The sequence below is a fragment of the Phyllopteryx taeniolatus genome, chromosome 1, assembly GCF_024500385.1.
Source record: "Phyllopteryx taeniolatus isolate TA_2022b chromosome 1, UOR_Ptae_1.2, whole genome shotgun sequence".
NCBI classification, from domain to species: domain Eukaryota; kingdom Metazoa; phylum Chordata; class Actinopteri; order Syngnathiformes; family Syngnathidae; genus Phyllopteryx; species Phyllopteryx taeniolatus.
In genome coordinates this window covers 34,164,364-34,188,617 of record NC_084502.1, presented here as the reverse complement: position 1 = coordinate 34,188,617, position 24,254 = coordinate 34,164,364, and the positions used below count along the sequence as shown (strand labels likewise).

The following is a 24,254-nucleotide window of genomic DNA, read 5'->3' as shown; positions in this document are numbered from 1 at the left end:
AAATGAAGTAAATTCAAAGGACTCTTTTTTTTCCAGTGCATGTGCTGGAGTCACGAAGCGATTGTGAGGGCATAGGCATAAATGATTGCCTTGATCAATTAATAGGTGTCCTCACAAATATCAGTGGTTAATTAAATACACTGGTTAACAAATGAATTCTGAGTCCTTGCCTCAATTGCATTGTTGAAATCAAATGTTGCCGGGCATGAATTGTCCATCAGTGCTAATTGTTCATGTCTCTCTGATGCGCAGATTTATGAGAACAGTTTCCCAGCATCACCGCTAAGTGTCGCCAAAGCACCAAAAGCTGCAGAAACGTGCGTACCCCAGCCATGCAGTTGGCGTGAGGCACCGTACATTTCCACGGTGATGTCACTCTTGATACATCTGAACTTTGTCGTGAAAAAGAACGGACACCATGTTTTTGTGCGTTCGCACCTTTTGTACATGAGGCCCCAGGAGAAGCTCATCCATGCTTTTATCTCAAGTAGACTTGACTATTGTAATGGTCTTCTGACTGGACTCCCTCAAAAGAGCATTAAACAGCTGCAGCTCATTCAGAATGCTGTGGCTCGAGTTCTGACCAGAACAAAGAAGTCAGAGCATATCACTCCAATTCTAAAGTCTTTACACTGGCTTCGAGTCAGCTTTAGAATAGATTTTAAAGTTCTGCTACTGGTCTATAAATCACTAAATGGTTTAAGTCCTGAATACATGAATGAAATGCTCATGGAATATAAACCCAGTAGGGCTCTGAGATCGACAGACAAACAAATAGTGGAGCACAGAGTCCAAAGCAAACATGGTGAAGCAGCATTTAGCTATTATGCTGCACACAAATGGAATAAGTTGCCAACAGAAGTGACGTCAGCCCCAAGTGTGCAAGTTTTTAAATTCAGGTGAAAAACTCTTCTTTTTTCTGTTCTTTTTAGAGCATTTCCACTTTTATATGATATTTCTTGCACTGTCAAATGCGCTATATAAATAAATTTGCTTTGCTTTGTTTGTCCTCTTTTAGTGAGCTGGAGCCGATCCAGTCAATTAAAAAACTGACGGGTAGCTTCTGAAGCCACGGTGCTTCTGGCTTTTTTTATTCCTAGTTTTAAAACAGCATTAAATAAGTTAGTTTGATTAGCTAATCTTTCTTAAAATATTTTAAATTTTTTAAAAATAATTATCCTCTCTTGTTCGGTTGTCTGGTCAAGCAGAATGGAGGATCTGTGTTGTATGCCTTTTTATGCTGGAACAGTTTTTCTGTGCAACAGGGGAAGTCAACTAATCTGCGAATTGCCAGCTGAATGTTTCAAGTTCGCCTGCAACCCCATCTCGACTTCACGTGTTGGCACTGTCGGGAGTCAATGGGTTCATACCGTCAACATGATGTTTACGTTTAGCAGCATTAATAGTTTGAGTCTGGAACCCTTCAGTGTTCCAGGCCACTGGAGTCTTAAATTGGTCTTAAAGTCACTGGTCTAATCTGGGGCCAGATGTCTTGTCTGGTCTCTGTTGAGTGTCCAAAAGACAAACACAAGTACCACATCTACTTCCGGTAGGGATTCTGAAGCTTCGGGCATCTGTGAGCAGAACACCTTTGTTCCACTGTTATGTTTCTTCCACTTTGGTCAATACAGTAACACTGATGTGGAACACAATCCAGTGCTAAATGCTGGCCTACCTTGTTCCAATCTAGAAACACTTTATCCATTGGAAATAATGGAAATGGAAGTAATCATTTCTAGGCTCAAACTTTTGTTAACACATTTAGCACCTTTGTTGACGCCTAAAACGTTAAAACACTCAGCTGTAACTTTATTGACAAAGGTGGAATGTGGAGGTGAGTCACATAGAAGTTAGTTACTGTTGATAGTATCCATCCATTTTCTGAGCCGCTTCTCCTCACTAGGGTCGCGGGCATGCTGGAGCCTATCTCAGCTGTCATCGGGCAGGAGGCGGGGTACACCCTGAACTGGTTGACAGCCAATCGCAGGGCACATACAAACAAACAACATTCCGCACTCACATTCACACCTACAGGCAATTTAGAGTCTCCAATTAATGCATGTTTTTGGGATGTGGGAGGAAACCGGAGTGCCCGGAGAAAACCCACGTAGGCACGGGGAGAACATGCAAACTCCACACAGGCGGGGCCGGGGATTGAACCCGGGTCCTCAGAACTCTGAGGCTGACGCTCTAACCAGTCACTACCGTGCCGCCTACTGTTGATAGTAAAATATAAAAAAAATAACTTTGAAGTGATGATGCAGATGGTACTGCTTTGAATCTCTCTGGTTACGTCATGCAATTTTGTTTATGTAGTATTATTTGTGTTGTCATGTTCTTCTCTCAATATGCATTGTTTGGAAGTGCTGGGGAAAAAAAAGAAAAAAATAACAAGCAAAACACGCTTACTGAACTGAAGTTTAACACAATATGCTAAGGTCTCACATGATGCTGTTTGAACGCCAAAGCCCAAAATGTAGGTCAGAATATGAGCTGTCAACTCTAGAGACGTCATCACAGTGTTTGGCAAAGCGATTGTCCTCTCAATAGTGTTTCCGGGACTACCCTCATGGTCTACATAGTTTGGTTCGGACTGTTCTTAGTGGACTTTAAACCACTTTAGCAAGAAGTCATTGAGCAGGGGTCTCAAACAAATTTTTGCCATGGGCCACGTTGTTGTTAGGGTTTCCCTCAAAGGGACGTTCTGACTGTGAAACTGTACGTTAATGTAAAATCGCCTCATCCTATTATCAAGCTTACACAACAAATTGATGGATAACTAGTTTTGAAATCAGAAGGATACTAGTTTAACTATTGCAGTGTTTCCCCTATGTTGAGAATTAACTTTTTTAATTTACTTACTACTGGTTGTGCGCAGTGCAGGGTAGCGCCGTGGTGTTTGATAAGCACATATAAAATATATATCCATCCATACATTTTATGAGTCGCTTCTCCTTACTAGGATATATATATATATATATATATATACACACTAAATTATTAGTACAATTCATGGCCATTACTGTGTACTAACCTTGCTTAAATCAAGGCATTATAATTGCACAAATTAATATGAATGCTTCAAAGAATAAATCAATTACAAAATTATTCAAACTATTTACATTGCACCGACATTGCAACAATGCACAATATAAAATATTATGCATTTCTGTTTCACTGTTGCTATTTATCTTGTGGTTTTATTGTATTTGAAGAAACCTACTCATTGCCTGTCTCATGGCCATGATGATACCTCAAGGAATGTATTGACACAAACTGTGTAGGCACTGTATTGACACTGTGTTGGTCACTCAATAGTGACCATAAAGCCATAAAATTCTAAGTTAATGATTATTTGCTAAAAACAATAAAGTTTATCAGTTTGAACATTAAATATATTGTCTTTGTAGTGTATTCAATTAAATATAGGTTGAACATGATTTGCAAATCATTGTATTCTGTTTTGATTTATGTTTAACACAACGTCCCAACTTCATTGGAATTGGGGTTGTATTTTGTTAAAAGCTGATTAAAGGACTGTAATTTTTACAAACAATATTACAATCACACAAAGCCTTTTGTGTGTAATAAACTATTTTTGAAATGTCACATTTTTTGTGAAAATTTCAACATACCTGGGGTACTCACACAAGTATCTGTCAATTCTTCATTGCCATGCCGAGCTTTATAATGCCTCAGCATTGATGAAGTGCTCTTGTTGATGTAAGATAGCTCTGTTGAGCTTCAGGTACAATACAATCAAAAAGTTAATTAGTCTGAAAACAATTCAAACCTCTTACCAGAAAAGAGTACAAACATATTTAATTAAAAAAACTAACAGTAAACAATGCCCACAGGAGAAAATTCTACCTTATATGGCATCAAAAGATCAACATTATTCCAGATTGGGGAAAATTTCTTGGAACAATCCATGAAGTCAGTGGAACAAGGTGAGGGCAAGCAAAACTCCAAAATCCAACAGCAACAGCAAAACTCCATCCAACAAATCCTCAACATACCGACAACAGTTTGTTTCCTTATAAACACAATTTGGCGCGGGACATCCAAAAGACAGACTTCCTGTATCGGTCACATGATTTTTCTTAAAGCGATACACTCATCAATACAGGGTTTCACCCTTTTTCTTCACATTTCTCTGTCTGTCTTGTTTACTCCAGGAATGTCCTTTGCTGCCGTCTTGTGCCAGCAACGAAGCCGCCATGGAGGCGGATTAGTGATGCTAGCTTGCTAGCTAGCCCGGCTAGTAACAGTTCAGAGCCGTGAAGTTGACAGCATGACACAATCTCGTGCTGCGATGCTGATTTGTGTGCATAATTGGACATACTAATCTGCCGACTAGTGACGATAGCTAGCAAGCCTGGCTAATCACGGTGCAGAGCCGTGAGGCAGACAGACAGAGTGGAGCTTTTCCAGGGTTTGTACAGTATGAGCATGTTTTTTCATCTTGGGTGGCTGTCAATTTTCTTGGGTGGCCCACCCAAGTAAAGCCCATGTTGGGGAAACACTGCTATTGCTCAAGTAACTGTAAAAAGGGGTTTGTAACAACAACAACAAAAAATGCTTGCAATATCTCGTTATTTATTACATATGACATTTTGAAATTTTGGAACAGATTTTAATAAGAAATATAGAAGTTGACACGCATGATTTGCTTTCGCAGGTGACATAAAATAATGTGTCGGCTGGATCTGGCTCCCGGGCCTTGAATTTGACACCAGTGTGTCATAGCGTCAAGAGAGTTCATGTTTTCAGGCGAGCAGATGAAAAGTGTGTGCGCTGTTGTGTGCGGGGCTGTGTGCGTGCCCACGTGTGCGTTGGGGTTCTGGCCCACCGCGTGACTTCTTACAGGTCAGACTTCCTCCTCCATTGTTATACTTTATTCTCAACAGTAATTTCCTTTCTCTCTCGTCTGCCTCATCCTAATGTTGAAGCAGGTCACACAGTTTTTTTTATTTTGTTCAGGAATAAGGTCATGCATGTTTGATACTGCAGTTACATGGTTTATATTTCTGTATACTACAAAACGCAGTCATAACCATTAACCTTTCTCCCCTTAATCTGGGAATGCATGGTATTATTTTAGATATTTTGAAATGTGGGTTTACATGTATTTTCAAAGTCCAATGTCAGTCTCACAGGCACCAGAGTTAGATTTTTCTCTACCACCATTTACCGTAATTTCTCGTGTATAATGCACAGCCCCCCCCCCCCAAAGTGTCAAAAACCAATGGTGCACATCATACATAGGTATAGGGGGAAATGAAAAAGACTTTCCCATTTTATAAACGTATGCCGCCATCTAGAGGTTATGAAAAAGCGGTACACGTTCATTTCAAAATGCCACCGCCACCTAGAGGTTCTGAGAGAGAGAGAGAGGTGTACGCTTTCATTCTAATATGCCAGCGCCACCTAGAGGCTATGAAAAAAGCATAGCCTACACTTTCATTCCAATATGACAGGGCTATGTATGACTGCATAATATGTGCAGTTGTGCTCATAAGTTTACATACCCTGGCAGAATTTGTTAATTATTATTTTAAATTATTATTATTTTTAAATACCACTGGTGACTGAACAGCAACCATCATTAATTTCTTTATGGTTATGTTTTGTTTGATGATAATGCTTTTCTGAAAACACTTTGGGAGTTTGTATCTGGGCTCCAGCGACCCCCATCAGAGCACAAAAGCCCTTGTTTTTGATGACAGCATATCGATCTAAATCATCTCCAACTCGCAGCCCTCTACTTGACAAAGTTTTTCTGTGAGTGCAGCCCATGCGTTTTTTTGCAGAGTTGTTGCCCTGATTTTTATTTATTTTTTTTAAATAAATCATTTATAAGACCATAGTTCACGCTCATGTTTGTCGACAAGTTAGCCAAAGCAAATTAGTCATGTGGTTGAAATGTAATTCCGAAGTGACACCAAGTGGATAGAAGATATATCCTCTCAGCCAGTTCCAGTAATTTTTTTCTCAAAACCTGCCGTGACGAGAGATGTTGGAAACGAGCACAGCCAATTTCAAGAAACGTTACTAAGGCAGACATGCTGAGGAGTATACCAGGAGAGGGTCACCAATCTTATGAACTGTTAATAATAAAAATTGAGAAGATTGGATTAGTTTTTTTGTAATACTTGAAACCTTTTTTTGTGGAATGCTTGATGCCGCCCAGAATCACCCAAACTTAATCTCCAGCAGCCCTCAAATAAGTTTAGTTTGAGACCCCTGACCTAAATCCTTAGCAATAAAAGTTGCGATGCATGATGAAATTCGTTTCACCCTTTCAGAGCTGCGGGGAAGTTGTGATAAACTTTCTATTGTTTGCTGGTGAGCAGCTACAACTGGCGGATTCTTCACCTGCCCTAGTCTGTTACCAGTGTACTTCATTTTTGTTTTACATGCCTTACATGTGGAGTAGGTTTTTTCAATGCCCTTTCTATTTTCATATTCATAAAACCTGAAATGCTATCAAACAGTAGCTTTTAACATGGTTATTGAATATCATGCTCAGTGACTGTAGCAAACTAGTTGGCTGCTGCCATCGTCACCTGGTCCGTTCCTTCAGGTTTCCGAGTGGAATGCGTGACTTTCACAGCGGTTGTATTTTTGAACACATAATCATTTTTGAACATTTATGAATCATTATCGAATCGTCACGTGTCACATTGCAATTACAATCGAAAAGCACACCCTTAATATTCTGGCTGCAATTCAGTACTGGATGTTTTCCATTCCATTGTTAAAAGTCATGTAGGGTATCAAAATCATTGATCTGTACCATACAACTCTTCCCATTGAGGTACCAAGCGACGTAGTTGGTTGCCTAAAAGGAGTGTTGCTAGACAGAACAGTGCGTTCGTTGATTGATGGACAGAGAATGGTCACTTCCAGAATGGGAAAAAATAAAGGTCAAAGGTTGTCTTCTTTTTGTAATATAAAAAGAGCTACATGTTACGATGTCCTCCATTTTTGTCCTTTAGTTTACAGTTTTAGTTGAATTAGTTGGGGCCTTACAATGTACTGTATATACTGTACCCCTTCCAAACCTTCAAGTGGACCGGACTGCTTGGTGGAAATGTGAATTTAGATCAGGGATTGGAATGCGTATTATATATATTTTTAATGTGCATGTGTGGATTAAATGTGCTTTGCCTTTCATAGAAGTGTCTCAAAGGTTTTATCTGCTTTGAGAAATGCATGGAGGGCCAGATCAGATGCTCTTTTGGGCCCTATATGACCCACGTGCGGTAGGTTACCCCCCCACTAGATGATTCTACACGAACACACTCGTTTAAAGACACTGATAGTAGTCATTAGTGCCTTTAAACAGCTAATAATCATTTGATGATATTTATTTTTGCTGCGCTTGGCTCACATGAGCTAATGTAGATATCAGATTACAAGCAGTGCAAGTGTTGCGTGAGGGTTGGTGCTTGTAAAGGCACTGTTGTCAACTCTGCACTGCAGTGTCACTTTTACTGTGTTCATTCGCTGATGAAGTCACCGTCATAAACATGCTCACAGCTGGAGGCCTTTCCCCTCTCCATTCTCTTGCGTGTCTTTTCCCATCATTTCTTTCCCCTCCCAAACATGGTTCCTAGTGAATGCTGATCTTAAAACTCCTGGGCTCCTCTTATACTCCCCCCCCCCCCCCCCCCCCCCCCCATCCCTCTTGAAAGTCACTGTTCTTGTGGCACATTGATTTACAGCACTGTTTTTTATAAAAGCTTTGGATATCAGTTGTTGTTTTTTGTCCAAAAGGTGTTCTCAATTTATTTTTATTAAATCTGCATGCAGAACCTTATATCACTAGTGTTAACTGCAATAATTATTAAATTGATATTTCATGGAATTTAGGGTATGTTTATTCAATCTAGACTTTGGGAAAAAAATGGGAACATCAATATCCATTGTAGTTCATCCCCAAGGGATTCCATGGGCTTGTTCTTCCACACCTAATTCATCAAAGCATAGTGTGCCTTTTTGGACCTTGCTTTGTGTCAGGTGTCACCAACCACGGGCACCAGGTAGCCCCCAAGAACCAAATGAGTAGCGCGTGGGCCTGCTGTAAGATTTTATTTTTTATTTTTATTTTTTTAGTTTATGGACAATGTGGACATACATTAATCACTTTGTAGACTTGAAAAGATGCTTGCACCATATTTAGCAGAAAACTAACTTCCGTCTGTAGTCCTGAACATAAAATATAACCAACAAAAAACAAACATGAAAACCCCCGAAATTGGGGTACACAACAACTAACACAGACTAATAAAATATACAATAAAAATAGAAAAAATTGCTCACCAATTGTGACAATGTGATTCCCTTGGAATGTTGTACACAGTGTTGCAAAAGTTCATTTTATATGCGAACTAATTCAAAGTTCAGTTTACCGTTCCAAAAATGAACTAATTCAATTCACAGTTTATAATTCAAAATTTTGAACTAAGTACACCATTCCAAAAATGAACTAGTTCATAGATAGTTTTTGTTTTTTCTCAATATGTTGCTGATGGGCTATTTCCCTTAAAATACTGGAATTTCATTTTCCCATTGTTGCCATCCATTCAGTCCACATTAGTAACCAGCTGCAGCTTTCACCCGACAACGTCAAAAACATGAGTAAAAACATGTTGCTTGAATGGTCTTTTTTAAAATGAGGAATTAAAAACAAAACCAGGACCTTTGTCCTTGCACAGAAAAACATGCAACACAGTATGACAGGAACGATGGTGAAAGGACGTTAACTTTGCATTCCTTGCAGCCCTGGCTGACTATATGAACAAAATATTTTATTTTATCTTTTCATATATCACAAAAATTACAAATTCCATATCATGCCAGTGTGATCGTACAGAGTTGTAACTAAAGCATTCTGATACAAATAATAATTTTCAATTTATATCAATATCGTAATACATTTTTGCAATTATGTACTGTATTACAAAAGAACCACCGAAGAACACGTTTACTCCCATTTACGATGTGTCCCTGAACGCACCTCACGTTCTCACGCAGCTGTGACGTGCCTGCCATAAATGGCGGCTGTGGCCATTCGAACTGAGGACTCTGCATCTTTTTGCACAATTGTTGTTTTTTGTCAATGTCTTTATGTCTCCAAAGTGTTCTGTAAATTGACTGTCTGTTGTACTAGAGCGGCTCCAACTACCGGAGACAAATTCCTTGTGTGTTTTGGACATACTTGGCAAATAAAGATGATTCTGATTCTGATTCTGATTCTGAATCGGTTGCACAATACAGCTTCGGTAGCCAAATACAACTTTCGTTTGAAAACCGTTCTTTGACGCCAGAATGAGCGCGTTCTCAGTTACGTTCATCAGGCAAAAATGAATTAAGTTCAGTTCACTTGCGCACAAAAACTACTTCATGAACTTTCATTCATTGAACCCATTCAGGTACAACATTGGTTGTACAAGTGTTCATTTCAAAATGTGAACACTTTAAAAGAATTTTAAGAATTTTATTTAAGTGTTACGTATTGATGTATTTCCTACCTTGTAAAATAATTGATTATTGTGAGAAATCATGAACATAATCAATGGGTCTTCACATAGATTAATATAATTTATTATTATCCATCTATCCATTCTCTTAACCACTTATCCTCACGAGGGTCGCGGGCATGCTGGTGGCCAACTTAGCTGACTTCGGGCAAGCGGCGAGGTACACCCTGAACTGGTTGCCAGCCAATCGCAGGGCACATATAAGCAAACAACCATTGGCACTCACATTCACACCTATGGGCAATTTAGAGTCTTCAGTTAGTTAACCAACCATGCATGTTTATGGAATGTGGGAAGAAACCGGAATACCCAGAGAAAACACACGCAGGCACGGGGGAAACATGCAAACTCCACACAGGGAGGCCCAAAAGGTATTATTATTCATAACATAATTAAAGAAACTTTTAAGAAGATTTTCTATTACAGAAGTATGTATCAAACTAGTAGCCCTTCGCATTAATCAGTTGCCAAGAAGTAGCTCTCAGTTTCAAAAAAGGTTGGTGACCCCTGCTTTGTGCACTGGTGTACAGTCATGGTGGAACTACTACATACTTCCTTCAACTGTTCTCACAGGGGACAGTGTGAATCATAGAATTCTCTAAAATATTTTGCTAAAATGAAGAACTGAGATACAAATGGTGGTAACATGGTGAGCAATGATTGCAAAAATTCTGGAAGGGTTATCAATTAGCCACTATTTGAGTAAACTGATCTGATACACTCTCATTAACTATTATTAGCAAATGATAACATGCTAAACAAGTAGGCTTTACGCGATCAGGATTTTTGTTGCCGATCACCGATCAGCAAGTTTAACCGATCACCGATCTGATCACAAAATGGAGCAATGTGTCTATTTACATGACTTGTTCATTTATTGTATATACTTGTGGACTGTATACTATCATCAAAATTATTCTCTCGCATTTTAGACAAAAGTTAAAACATCAATGACCTCTAGGGGGCATTCAAGGATTGGTCACTGACATAAATTTAGGTCAACTCAACATTACAACATGACTAATGACTAACGAATAATGGGTGCTAACTTACTGTAATTAAATTACTTTATTGCAGTTAAATTACGTTAACAAATACTGATAATGAAATGCTTACTCTAACTTTCTCACTGTCCCAGCTATATGGACGGGTGTTGTACAGAGTTTGTGTCCGTTTGGCTTTTCCTATATATATATCCCCACCCTCCCAACCCCCACGCTGCGTAGCTTGAACGCGGCATGCTCCTCCTTGTGTATATTCTCCAGCTGCCCAATCAAATTTGTTGTGTTGAAGCATTTAGATGACATTCCCCACGACGTACTTCAGTTGTGCACAGACTGCAAATAATTTACGTGTTGTTTGTCTGAGACACCGCAAAATAATCCCACACCGACGACGTGTTTTTTCACCGACAAGATTTAAAAAAAACTTTATTGGCCGTCAGATAGTTACAGTACTACGCCACAAGACACGTGACAAGGCTAAAGATAAACTAGCTTTTGGATTCATGTGTGACGGCGACCCAGAGTTAGTTTTTTGCGGAGCCGATCGATGACGTCATTGATTGGATCGGCGAATTATGACATGAAAGCTGATCAGCATAAAATGCTAATTATCGGCTGATACCAATCAAACCGATCAGAACGGTGTAAAATCTATAAACAAGTACATCAACACAAATCATAATGCTGTTTATTCTTTTACTGTAATTCCAGATGAAAAACCACTTTGTAGCTACACTATTTAAGAATAATTAATTTTCGCGTAAGATTGTAACTACTGTTTATGATGTCACATGATTAGCACGTAGGGTTTACAGGGTGACAAGTTCATCACCAATGGAAACATGACAGAGTGGTTTGAGCTGTTTTGGTTACAATGTGCTTGTCTTTATTAGCAGTTGAATCTCAAGAGACTATGCTAATGCGCATCTAGTGTCAAGTATGTTGAGTATTGGAACATTATTATTATATGACATGAATTGCCTCATTTATTTGCCTTTTTCATTGTAATTTGGTCTGAGCTGGCTGCTAAAGGGTCATTACCAGTGCCATTGGTGTCCTGCCGTGCTATTTATAACCTACATATGGTCATGTACTAGCCTCAGTGTGCACTCTCTCTGTCATGGATTACATCTTTTTAAAGTTCTTTAAAATACGGCGAGTCTTTGGAGCAACCCACAATTCAATTTACGTTCATTTAGTTAGTCATCTCAAGGTACTTTCCATATGGATCACTTTTTTTTTTTTTTTAAAGAGCTAAGAGTTCTTTGTTGCAGAAAACTTGCTGGTACTGGCACTAATGATGTACTTGTGTGATTTCTCCTTCTATTACAAGTGTTTGTGATTGCACATTTTCCAGGAATTTGTTTTCTTCTGGCATCTCGTCCGTCCGTGGCTATGGTGGCTTTTGATTTTTCGGAATTATAGCGTCATGTCTTGCTTCAGCATGCAAATGAGAGGCAGCAAATGTTTTTCATGAGCGTAGTGTTGTACACTTGGTTAAAGTATTCTTTGTTACTAAATGTACGTGAGTTTGTCTTTCTAATGGAAACCTTGTGTGGGTGAGATCAGATATAGATTCTACATGAGCATCATGCAGGTGCGTTGTTTGTGGAGTCTTTTTATGAAAGCGTGACATGATGAAAGCGAGGCTGCCTAATATCTCCTCTCCCCTCCCCACAATAACGCCAGCCCCCCCTTCCACACACACACACACACATCTTTTGTTACTGCAGGAGGTGGAAATTGGCCCTTGTATTGGCAGCCCAGTTTTCATGCTGCACATCTGCTCGCTTCATTAAAAGGGAAGCTTCATGCCCAAAGCTGCTTTTGATTATTACCATATGTCTGCAAAGCCGAGAGCCGCACAGCAAGCTCGGCTCCCATCCTACCCTCTAATTTCTCATCCCAAAATTGGAGATGTTGGTCGTTGCATGTGACTGTGTCCCTCCCTTTCCTCAGCCTGGCCAGACTCAGTCACACAGTATTCCTTCTCTCGTTTTTAGATGTGCAACAGAAGTGCGTCAGTCAGGAACGCTGGGAAAACTGTTACAGTTCTGTGCAAATGTCTTGGGTAACCATGACACATCCAACCATCCATATTACAGTATATGTCTATCCCAGCTGACTTTGGGGGGAAAGGCAGACTATACCTTTGGACTGGCCTTTCGTCAATCGTACTTATGAAGGGACAGACTACTATCCACACTCATACTCACACTGTCACTGAGTTGGTACTGAAGTCAGGTGAGTTTACCACTACACAGAAACATGAGACAATGTTTTTTTTTTTGGTCTAGCAATGGGCTAGTGATCGTCCCTTGGAACCTCTAAGGTAAAATGCAATTAAATCTGAGACCACAGGTTGACCCCTGATTTCTTCGGATTTTAAACCAATTTGTCAAATAATAATGGGAAATCTTGTTCTAGCGTCTTTTGTCATGACATTGTTGTTATATTATCATTTAACATACTTTATTCAGCACAATTATAATTAACAATTGGTAACAGTAACAAAAAAAAAAATCATTTTATCTTTGATAACAAGTGAATATTTGGAATAAATGTCCCAAAAAAACATCAAAATCCAAAATGCCAGAGAAAAGGTTAATCTCGACTTTCTGAATTTAGGTTTCGAGTGATGTGATGCAGGGCGGCAGTTTCAAATTTTGTGTTAACCTTTAAGGTTCAACTGTATTTATTTTGATTTATTCATTGTCACTCAGTAAAACGCAGACCCTGAAAAAAGGTCCAGGAAATGCTTTTTGGTTCATTGACGCTGATGAACAGATGGCGATATCGTTGTATTTTCTGGGAGGTGGTTGCTTCTATTAATACCATAGTGACTCAAATCTTAAAGACCCCAAAGAGGCCACAAAAATGTCTTGTAAATTTGACACACCACAGAGAATAGTGTTTTTAAAAAGCCTGCCAAATTTGAATGAATACAAAAAATAAATTAAAATCACCATGTATGTAAAATAAGACTGAAATCGTGAAAAACGAGGCCCACCGTCGAGCTGTGGGAGTATTTTGGTGTGTCCGCTGAAGGCAGTGGAGACAGCCTTACACCTGTCAATCAAATGCATTCGCTCGTATGCTGTGTGCTCAAGTGTCTGTAGTCAGCTACTGGCTGAATGACGTGTGCTGCTGTGGTTATGGTTAATCAGGAGTTAACGTTCCCGTGTGTCTATTATGTAGGGACACACAACAACGCCGAGTGAGGAGCTAAAGTTTTAAACAACCCCCCCCCCCAGTTGAGTGAGCTCCTTAGCTCGCTAGCTCCGTAGCTCGCTAGCTCCTTAGTTTATTAGCCCGTTGGCTAGTGATTGTAATAAACAGTTAACTTTCCCTTAAGGTCTCAAGTGTCTTAAGTGGACTGTGACATCTCCTTATTTCAGAATTGTACAAGGAGTAACGATTCGATTCTGATTCAGAACTCATTCACTACTGTCAACACTAATAACAAATCGGGATTAAGAGGGTGAGTCTGAGCCCTGATTACCACCATTTGTTTGTTCTTTCTTTCTCATGTACCATCCCTCTACAAAATTTTGTGGGAATATTTTTTTCTGTTATCTAATCGAATCTGTATGTATCCTGCTGTTTACCGTTTTACTATGTCAATGCGGCTGCTGTGACAAACCAATATTTGACCAACACAGTGCTGAATTTACTGTATGTGTGGACCACATGTATACGGTACTACACATTGTTTTAACCTGTTGGCATCGTCAGAGTGGTTCTCTCATCATCATCATCTCTTGCCTTTTATTTGCATGTTTGCATTGTTCAGCGCACACAGGAAGCTCATTCACAAGATGAATACATCTAAAGGGCAGAGACACAAATGAATGCAGAATATGTGAGCCCTTTACAGTTCGTGAAAAATATAAAGAGAGTCCACTCTGCATGTAGGAGGAGTGTTTAAAAGAGATCTTTGTGAGGTCCGGTCCAAAAGCCATTGCCCCAGACTGCCCCAGCATGTCTCTCACCCCTTCATGAATAGAGCACTTGTCTGATGGCGTGGGCCCTAAAAGCCCCCCTATGGTCGAGACATCCTCCACAAGCAGCTCGGCTTGCACAAGTGTTGTATAGTTGGGGAAACTTTGACACAGACAAGGTCGAGTCACAGGGAGAGTGGCGACGGTGGAAAGAATTGCTCTTGAATCGTTGTGAGAAGTCTGACAAGGTGGTGACTGGATGTCTCAGTAGGAGGAAGCATGGGGGAGTGACTTTTATCATTGCATCATTTGATTCCACTATTTTCTTTGACTTTCGAGACTTAGACTTAAACTCGATTTCTTGGGAGCAGCTTCTTCTGGATTCTGCGTTCTTCTGACGGTGCAACAAGACGAAGCGTGACACCAAGTGTTGGCAACTCTACTGCATGAGGTCATGGTGCAGGTGGATATTTGGAATGAATGTATTGGCAGGCATTTAAAGCAGAGTTTGAACTGGCAAGTTTATTATTTTTGAAAGATGAGCTCATTGTGGAGAGGAGTCCACAGGCTGGTCAGCAGCTCCACAGGGGTCTCACAGCTTGGTCAGTTCTCACTTTATAGCATAGCTTAAATATTTGCCTCTTCATTAATATCTATAGAGTGAATTAGTTTAAGTCAGCAGAATGTTCCTGTACTGGAAGAAGCGCGGCGCTTATGAGCTCGAGCCACCTTCATCATCTTGCTCCCAAATGGGAATAGAGCGCTACTTCTGGTCTTCCTCCCTGGACGCCATCCATGATCTGTATGGTAAGATAACCAACTGATCCTAGTGTGTGCTTGCTTGTGGCTTAAAAGTGAATTTGCAAGTTTTATTTTAGATTCGCCTCAAGGCGATGTTATACAGTTGGGAATTTGTCCAAAATCTTTTGAAAAATATGCCACGAAAGTCGCGCAAAAGTTGAAACCACTATCATACATGATGTCAGCAAGACCTCAGCTTCTCTTCGTTCAGCAAGCATCAAATCATTACCTATGCTGTGTTTTTATGTTTTGCTTCCTGCAACACTTATTCCAAAGGAAGAAGCAGCTTCAAGTTCTCAACAAAAGATGTTAATAGAAGAAGAAGGAGAGGAAAAAGAATATATTGTACACCTGGAGTTTCGTGAACTATTTTTCCGAAATCTGAACAAATGTGAGGTCACCAAACCTCCCGTAACAGATTGAAACAAATACATTTTAGATGCTGTAATGTCTGGACTTTGGTAGTTTTGTGGTACACCTTGTTGCCCTTTGACGCAACAATCACCAGTCACTGTCATCAGATCCTGGCCAATGCTCCAACACCCAGCCATTAGGAATCTCCACTGCTGGTCCCAAGCCTGGATAAATGGGAAACTTGTGTCAGTAGGAGCATCTGGCATAAAAAGTTGTGCGTCATCATCACTCAATATTTCACATCTACTCTGACTTTTCCTGTTTTGCTTAAATGTTAGTTGAATGTTTTACACGCAACGACACTATTACTTTGTTGTGAGACATTTGTCAAACTTGTGCCATTGTGTGATTCATATTTTTGTTAGTATGATGCCACACTTAGCAACAGACATGACTTAATTTTGTTACATTTACTTTTTTACCAGCACTGTTATTTTGAGGTGAGTATTTCACCTCCATCGTCAGAATCAGAATCATCTTTATTCGCCAAGTATGTCCAAAAAAACACACAAGGAATTTGTCTCCGGTAGTTGGAAAGGCCTTTTCTCCTAACCATTTCTTGCATCTCTTGTGGAAATTGCTCAGCCAAGTGGCATGAAGACAACCCCACATGAACGCAAAGAAAGGGAAAAAACACAGATGAAATATTTACTGCCCCAGAAAATGGAGAGCTGCACTTTCCTGTCCACTTTTTTTTTGTGTGTGGTGTGGCACAGGGGCACCCGCTTTCCGCTGCCCTTCCTCATTGATGCTATTAGTAAAAGGGATGTGATAACACGGGGCTGTGAAGGAATGTTCCTCCCTGCCAGCCAGCCTGGAATTATTGGAACTTTCCGGCCATCTTAAGGATGATGGATGCTTGATGCAAAGGTGTTTGGCAGACGAATGTGACAGAGATGCTTTGATCAGTATGTTTTATCTGTAACTGTGAACCTCTCACCCCCAACATTTTACATCTTCACATTCAACATTCTCTTCCTTGAGCTGTCACCTTATTGTGGTGGAGGGGTTTGTGTGTCCCAATGATCCTAGGAGCTAAGTTGTCTGGGGAGTTATGCCACTGGCAGGGTCACCCATGGCAAACAGGTGAAGGACCAGACAAAGCACAGCTCCTAAAACCCCTATGATGACAAACAATTCAGTAAGACATTTTCCCTTGCCCGGACGCGGGTCACCAGAGCCCCCCTCTGGAGCTAGGCCTGGAGGTGGAGCTCGAAGGCGAGCGCCTGGTGGCCGGGCCTGCACCCATGGGGCCCGGCCGGGCACAGCCCGAAAGGGTAACGTGGGTCCCCTTCCCATGGTCTCACCACCTGTGGGAGGGGCCGTAGGGGTCGGATGCAGTGTGAGCTGGGCGGTGGCCAAAGGCAGGGACATTGGCGATCCGATCCCCGGCTACAGAAGCTGGCTCTAGGTACATGGAATGTCACCTCTCTGGCAGGGAAGGAGCCCGAGCTGGTGTGTGAGGTCGAGAAGTTCCTAGTCGATATAGTCGGGCTCGCCTCCACACACAACTTGGGCTCTGATACCAGTCCTTTTGAGAGGGGTTGGACTCTCTTCCACTCTGGAGCAGGTGTGGCAATACTTATTGCCCCCCCCCCGACTCGGCCCCTGTACGTTGGGGTTCACCCCCGTGGACGGGAGGGTAGCCTCCCTCCGCCTTCGGGTAGGGTCCCGACTGTTTGTGCCTACGCACCAAACAGCAGTTCAGAATACCCACCCTTTTTGGAGTCTTGGATGGGGTGCTGAAGAGCGCGCCCGCTGGGGACTCCATCGGTATGTTGGTGGACTTCAGTGCTCACACGGGCAATGACAGTGAGACCTGGACCCCACACACACACACACACATCCCTATTAGAACCAGAGCGGTGTTCTGTAATTGGACTTCTGTGCTCATCACGGATTGTCCATAACAAACACCATGTTCAAGCACTTGACACCAGGACACCCTAGGTCGCAGTTCGATGATCGACTTTGTGGTCGTGTCATCGGACTTGCATGTCTTGGACACTCGGGTGAAGAGAGGGGCAGAGCTATCAACTGATCACCACGTGGTGGTGAGTTGGCGCCGATGGTGGGGAAGATACCGGTCCGACCTGGCAGGCCCAAACGTATTGTGAGGGTCTGCTGGGTACGTCTGGCAGAATCCCCTGTCAGAAAGAGTTTCAACTCCCACCTCCGGCAGAACTTCACCCAAGTCTCGGGGGAGGCGGGGGACATTGAATCCGAGTGGACCATGTTCCGTGCCTCTATTGCCAAGGCGGCCGACCGGAGCTGTGGCCGTAAGGTAGTCTGTGCCTGTCGTGGCAGAAATCCCCGAACCCGTTGGTGGACACCAACGGTGAGGGATGCCGTCAAGCTGAAGAAGGAGTCCTATCGGGCCTTTTTGGCCTGTGGGACTCCTGAGGCAGCTGATGGGTACCGGCTGGCCAAGCGGAATGCAGCTTTGGTGGTCGCTGAGGCAAAAACTCGGGCATGGGAGGAGTTTGGTGAGACCATGGAAAAAGAATTCCGGACGGCTTCGAGGAAATTCTTGTCCACCATCCGGCGTCTCAGGAGGGGAAAGCAGTGCACCACCAACACCGTGTATAGTGGAGATGGGGCGCTGCTGACCTCGACTCGGGACGTTGTGAGTCGGTGGGGAGAATACTTCGAAGACCTACACAACTTCACCGACACGCCTTCCCATGAGGAAGCAGAGTCTGAGTTCTCTGAGGCGGGGTCTCCTATCTCTGGGGATGGGGCACTGCTGACCTCGACTCGGGACATTGTGAGTCGGTGGTGAGAATACTTCGAAGACCTCCTCAACTCCACCGACACGCCTTCCCATGAGGAAGCAGAGTCTCAGTTCTCTGAGGCGGGCTCTCCTATCTCTGGGTTTGAGGTCACTGAGGTGGTTAAAAAGCTCCTTGGTGGCTAGGCCCCGGAGGTGGATGAGATTCGCCCGGAGTTCCTAATTGCTCTGGATGTTGTGGGGCTGTCCTGGTTGACACGCCTCTGCAACATTGCGTGGACATTGGGGACAGTGCCACTGGGTTGGCAGACTGGGGTGGTGCTCCCCCTTTTTAAGAAGGGGGACCGTAGGGTGTGTTCCAACTACTGGGGGATCACACTCCTCAGCCTCCCTGGTAAGGTCTATTCAGGGGTGCTGGAGAGGAGGGTCTGTCGGGAAGTCGAATCTCAGATTCAGGAGGAGCAGTGTGGTTTTCTTCCTGGCCGTGGAACAGTGGACCAACTCTACACCCTTGGCAGGGTCCTCGAGGGTGCATGGGAGTTCGCCCAACCAGTCTACATGTGTTTTGTGGACTTGGAGAAGGCGTTCGACCATGACCCTCGGGGAGTCCTGTGGGGGGTGCTTCGGGAGTATGGGGTACCGAACCCCCTGATACGGGCTGTTCAGTCCCTGTGCGACCAGTGTCAGAGCTTGGTCCGCATTGCCGGCAGTAAGTCGGACTCGTTTCCGGTGGGGGTTGGACTCCGCCAAGGCTGGCCTTTTTCACCGATTCTGTTCATAACTTTTATGGACAGAATTTCTAGGCACAGCCGAGGCCTAGTGGGGGTCCGGTTTGGTGGCCTCAGAATTGCATCTCTGCTTTTTGCAGATGATGTGGTTCTGTTCGCTTCATCAAGCCGTGATCTCCAATTCTCACTGGAGTGGTTCGCAGCAAAGTGTGAAGCGGGTGGGATGAGAATGAGCACTTCCAAATCTGAGACCATGGTCCTCAGTCGAAAAAGGGTGGCGTGCCCTCTCCGGGTCGGGGTTGAGATCCTGCCCAAAGTGGAGGAGTTCAAGTTTCTTGGGGTCTTGTTCACGAGTGAGGGAAGAATGGAACGGGAGCTCAACAGGCGGTGTTGCAAACTTAAAAAAGGCAGTTGACCTGAAAGCAAGATTGTGTGACAAGACATTGTGTGATTGTGACCTTTCCCACATTTGCTCTGGTGACTTTGTTTTGTGTTTGATTTAAACATCATCCTAAATGCTGTTTTCTATATTTCTTCACTGTTGTTCTTGTTGGGAAATGAAACGCGGTAGAATGTGTCTTTGAATCAAAACAAGGAAGTGACTTATTGGCGTATATGTGAACATGATTTGGCATAAAATGGCAACGATTGGGTAGATACGTGGACAAGTTGCTAAAACTGTATTAGTTGTGATAGCAACCTCCCGAAATCCTGGAGGGTCTGATTAAATGTCTAAGGTTAAATTTAACAATACTGTTTTCATTTATGTATGGTGGTAAGTATAAATGCCTATTGTGGGATACATTTAAATTTTAAACAGACTCTTGAGTAATGGACTATGTCGACAACAACAACTGTGTCAAGTCCCACTTTCGCTTTTCACGAAATCTGGTGTTTTACTACAGAATACATTAAAGATTAAAGGTTGCCACAACATTACATAATAATCACTTACTGTACCTTGTGACACAAATACCCTCGGAGACACGGCTTTTATGACTAATAACCCTGAAAATTGCTGACCCTCCAAGCTCATTAAGGTCAACAGTATGGGAGCATTTCGGCTACCTGGTTAAGAAAACGGACGGAAATTATGTCGTTGACAAAGCAAGACAATTTGCTGGAAGTGCTTCATTAAACATTCCCAAGTCACGTCAAACATGTTAATGCACCTTCAAAGACACTATCCTGAAGTTAATTTAAGTGGAACAAAACACAGGCACTGTCGACTCTTTTTTTAATTTCTTTTTTAAAATTTATTATTATTATATTAATAAATAATATGCAGTTGAGATCAGAAGTTTATATACGCTATATAAAAATATTTATTTTTTTCCAGCTTGACATGAAATCAGACTTTGCTGGTTTAGGTCAATTAGGATAGCCAAACTTATTTTTATTTGCTAAATGCCAGAATGAGGGCTTTATACAAATTGTAATATTGTTATAATTGAATTAATATTATATATTGGCGTGGCGTTGTGCCAAGGGTAAGTGTACGACCTGAAACTAGAGGGGCGCTGGTTTGTATATCCTCGCCTGAGTACATGTCGTAGTTGTGTCCTTGGGCAAGACACTTAACCCATGAATGAATGTGGATGGATGTTTGTTGGTGGTTGGAGAGGCCGTAGGCGTAGAGTGGCAGCTACACTTCTGTCAGACTGCCACAGGGCAGCTGCGGCTACACAAGTGTCTTACCACCACTAGGTTGTGACAGTGGCGTGAATGAATAATGTGTGCAACTGTAAGCAACTCTGAGTGCCTTGAAAAGCGCTATATAAGTGGTATGCATTATTATTATTATAATATTGTAAACATATTTTATTCATTACATTAATTTATAAAATATTTATCATATTAATTTTATAATTATATAAATATTATTAGTACCATTATTAATTGTTATATTTATTAAAAAATAAAATCATGTCTCAAACCGTGCGTCAGAACTCAAAATACGAGTATTGTTTACAGCCAAAGTCAAGACGTGAGGAGACAAAAGCTGACAAGATCATTTTTAGTTTCAAATTAAATAACATGGACTTAAGTTTAGAAATATTTTTGAGGTGGAAAAAGAAGGAATGGGTTAGTTTTAATGTGAGTATACACGTGTTTTTCAAATGACTATTTCCACAGTTTGTGTACAAGGAAATGGTAAGAGTGATGTTTTTAAAATCTTCTACTTTGAGATCTTATTTAAAATGTTGGCATTTTCATGCTCCATAATGTTGTCATAATGGTACAGTGCTTTTCATTGACATCAAACATATAAAACACAAAACAAGCTCCTATGTAAACAATGACAAGTGATGAGCTTTGACATACTGTAGATATACTGTGCGGTGAAAATTTTTTTGCTCCCTTCTCAAATCCTTGTTTTTTTTTTTTTTTCTTTGCATAGTTTCATCAAACAAAAGTAAATATCAGACAAAGATATCCCAAGTGAACATGAAATTTTTAAATGGTGATTTTGTTTATTAGAAAAAAACTATTCAAAGCTACCTCGCCCTGTGTGAAAAATTGCCCCCTAAACCTAATAACTGATTGGGCCACTCTAAGCAGCAACAGCTGAAATCAAGTGTTTTCGATAACTGGCCCACGACCCTAGTGAAGACAATCGGAATGGAAAATGAATGAATGACTGAATGTGAAATCAGGCTTCAAAATGGTCAAGAATTGAGACGTTCTTTCAGCTTAAAGGTGCTGTTGGCTGAATGTTCTGAAAACACCGCCTCTTGCAACTTTCAACTGTCACTTAAATACGTGCCTTCTCTCCTGGCTCCTAAAGGGCCTATCTTACTGACGGACTTGTCGCTGAGACTGCCAACAGTGATCAGTTGCGGCGACTCTGGGAGGCCGGAGACCAAAATATTGCTTGCGCTCTCACCAGGAAGATGTCTGGGAGACATCTAGACAATGAAAAAATTGTCGGTACCCCCCGATCTACACTTTAAGATGTGCATGCTGCCAGAACTAAGATAAGCGCATGCAAAATCCTCTTTGACCCATCCTGGTCACCCCCTCTTCCAGCTCCTTCCCTCGGGTAGGCGCTATTGAACAATGCAAACTAAAACTAGCAGACATTCCAACAGCTTCTTCCCTCTTGCCAAACATTGTAATATACTGCCAATTTTATCTTGAGATTGTTGTCACATCTCTGTCGAGCCAATTATACATTATTCATGCACTCACTGTAGTCGTCTCGCCACTCTGGACTACTTGCATATCTGTTGTTGACCAATACTGGCGACTCATGTACTTTAAGTATCTGCACCCTTTACACAATTGACACTTCCAGATTATCGCACTACTAGTCACTTTAAACTGCATACATTTCTTGAAGTCTCTGCGCCATTTGGACAATGGTCACTGTACCAGACTATTGTTCTATTACTCATTTCAAACTGACTCGGCATCATTTGCACAATTGTCCAAAAAAAAAAAAAAAAAAAAAAAGTATCGGCATTACCCCATTACTGATAACATTTGATTTAGTCTGTTGTCGTACTAGAGCGGCTCCAAATACCGGAGACAAATTCCTTGTGTGTTTTTGACATACTTATATAAAGATGATTCTGATATAGGCTTATACAGTCCTGCTCACCATTATTGACACCCATGAAGTTAAAGTACTAAATGTGGATTTGCTTCTAAAGAAAATTAATCAAATGAAACATTTTACATTTTTGTAGAGAAGCTGTGTTTGATACAAAAGAGCAAATGATAAACATTTTATGGATAGATGAAACAAAAATAGAGCTTTATGGTAATGCACACAAACAGTATGTTTACAGCCGGCGCAATGAAGCCTTTAATCACTGCAATTGATTGCTGTTGAATTCAAATATCCATGTTAACATGGAGGACTGGGAGTGAATAAGTTAAGGAAAAGAACAACTTGCCAACAGTCAAGCATGGTGGAGGGTCCATAATGCTGTGGGGCTGCTTTTCTGCATCTGGTACTGGAGGCCTTGACTGTATCACAGGCATCATGAAATAAGAAAATTATCAAGAGATTTTAGAGCGAAATGTCTTACCCAGTGTAAGAAAACTCGGTTTGAGGCGAAGATCATGGGACCTTCAGCAAGACAAAGACTAAAAGCACACAACCAAAAGCACACAGGAATGGTTGAGAAGAAAAAGAATAACTGTTTTAAAATGGCCAGCAATGAGTCCTGATCTCAATCCAATTGAAAATCTTTGGGGGAGCTGAAATCTACAATTCGGGAAAAGAACCCTGCAGATGTTCAAGAGCTTGAACAAATTGCAAAGGAAGAGTTGGAGAAAATACCCCCTGGGAAGTGCAAAACACTTGTAGAGGGATACAAGAAACGTTTGGAGGCTGTCATCGCTGCCAAAGGGTATATAACCAAATATTAAGGAGGGGTGCCAATATTCCTGCACATGCTTATTTCTGTTTATTTTTTCTTTGAAATTAAAATAAGTTGAAAAAAAATGTATTTGTTAAATTACTTTGGATCTCCAATTAAAAGATCCTGAGGCTATACGTTTTGTACATTTCCATTTATTTGTTGTGCAAAAAATTAAGGCTTGCCAATATTAATCAGACATGCAAACACCAAAGGCCTGAAAAAGGTAACAAAAAATAAAAAACATTGTAGGGGGATCTGAGGGGATCCCCCGGTCTCCCGCAGATAATGTTTTTGATTTTAAAATCAATTAAGCAACCTGGAAGACTCTGAAGAGTACAGTCAGGCAAAATACAAAACAAATTATTCACGCAGAAAAACATTCATTTACACCGCTCAAGTACATGTTGATGTACAAATTTAAGATTAAAATTAAATTTGCCTCATTTCTTTCCTTTTTTTTGTTTGTTTTGGCCTCCAGCTTGAGCCAGGCCCATCTCCACCTGCACCTGATGCCAGCTTCAAGCTGTGCCACGAATATCATCCACCTCTTTAAGCACACTCATTCTGGAAAAGAATTGACTACAATCATTGTCTGTTCCATTTCACTTTTCACGATTACCAACTTCAAAGGCTAATCCCAGATGCATCCTCCAGGAAAATATTAAGTACAATATTTTTCCATTTTTATTGGCCATTGCTAAATTTGAAGTTAGG

General features: G+C 41.4%; 1 protein-coding gene across 3 annotated transcripts in view; it reads left to right on the top strand.

Annotated features, from left to right (window-relative positions):
* The window catches only part of plekhg5b (pleckstrin homology domain containing, family G (with RhoGef domain) member 5b), a 95,107-nt gene that overhangs the window by 5,153 nt on the left and 65,700 nt on the right, over positions 1-24,254 (top strand). The window contains exon 1 of one of the 3 annotated variants that reach the window (XM_061790758.1): positions 12,640-12,796. The exons of 1 other annotated variant lie outside the window; for it this stretch is intronic. In XM_061790758.1, the coding sequence (XP_061646742.1) occupies positions 12,661-12,796 (136 nt within the window). In that variant the 5' untranslated portion in view covers positions 12,640-12,660. Of the gene's footprint in view, positions 1-12,639; positions 12,797-15,081; positions 15,301-24,254 lie in introns of those variants that run through there. One more of the 3 variants, XM_061790766.1, reaches the window with a different exon arrangement.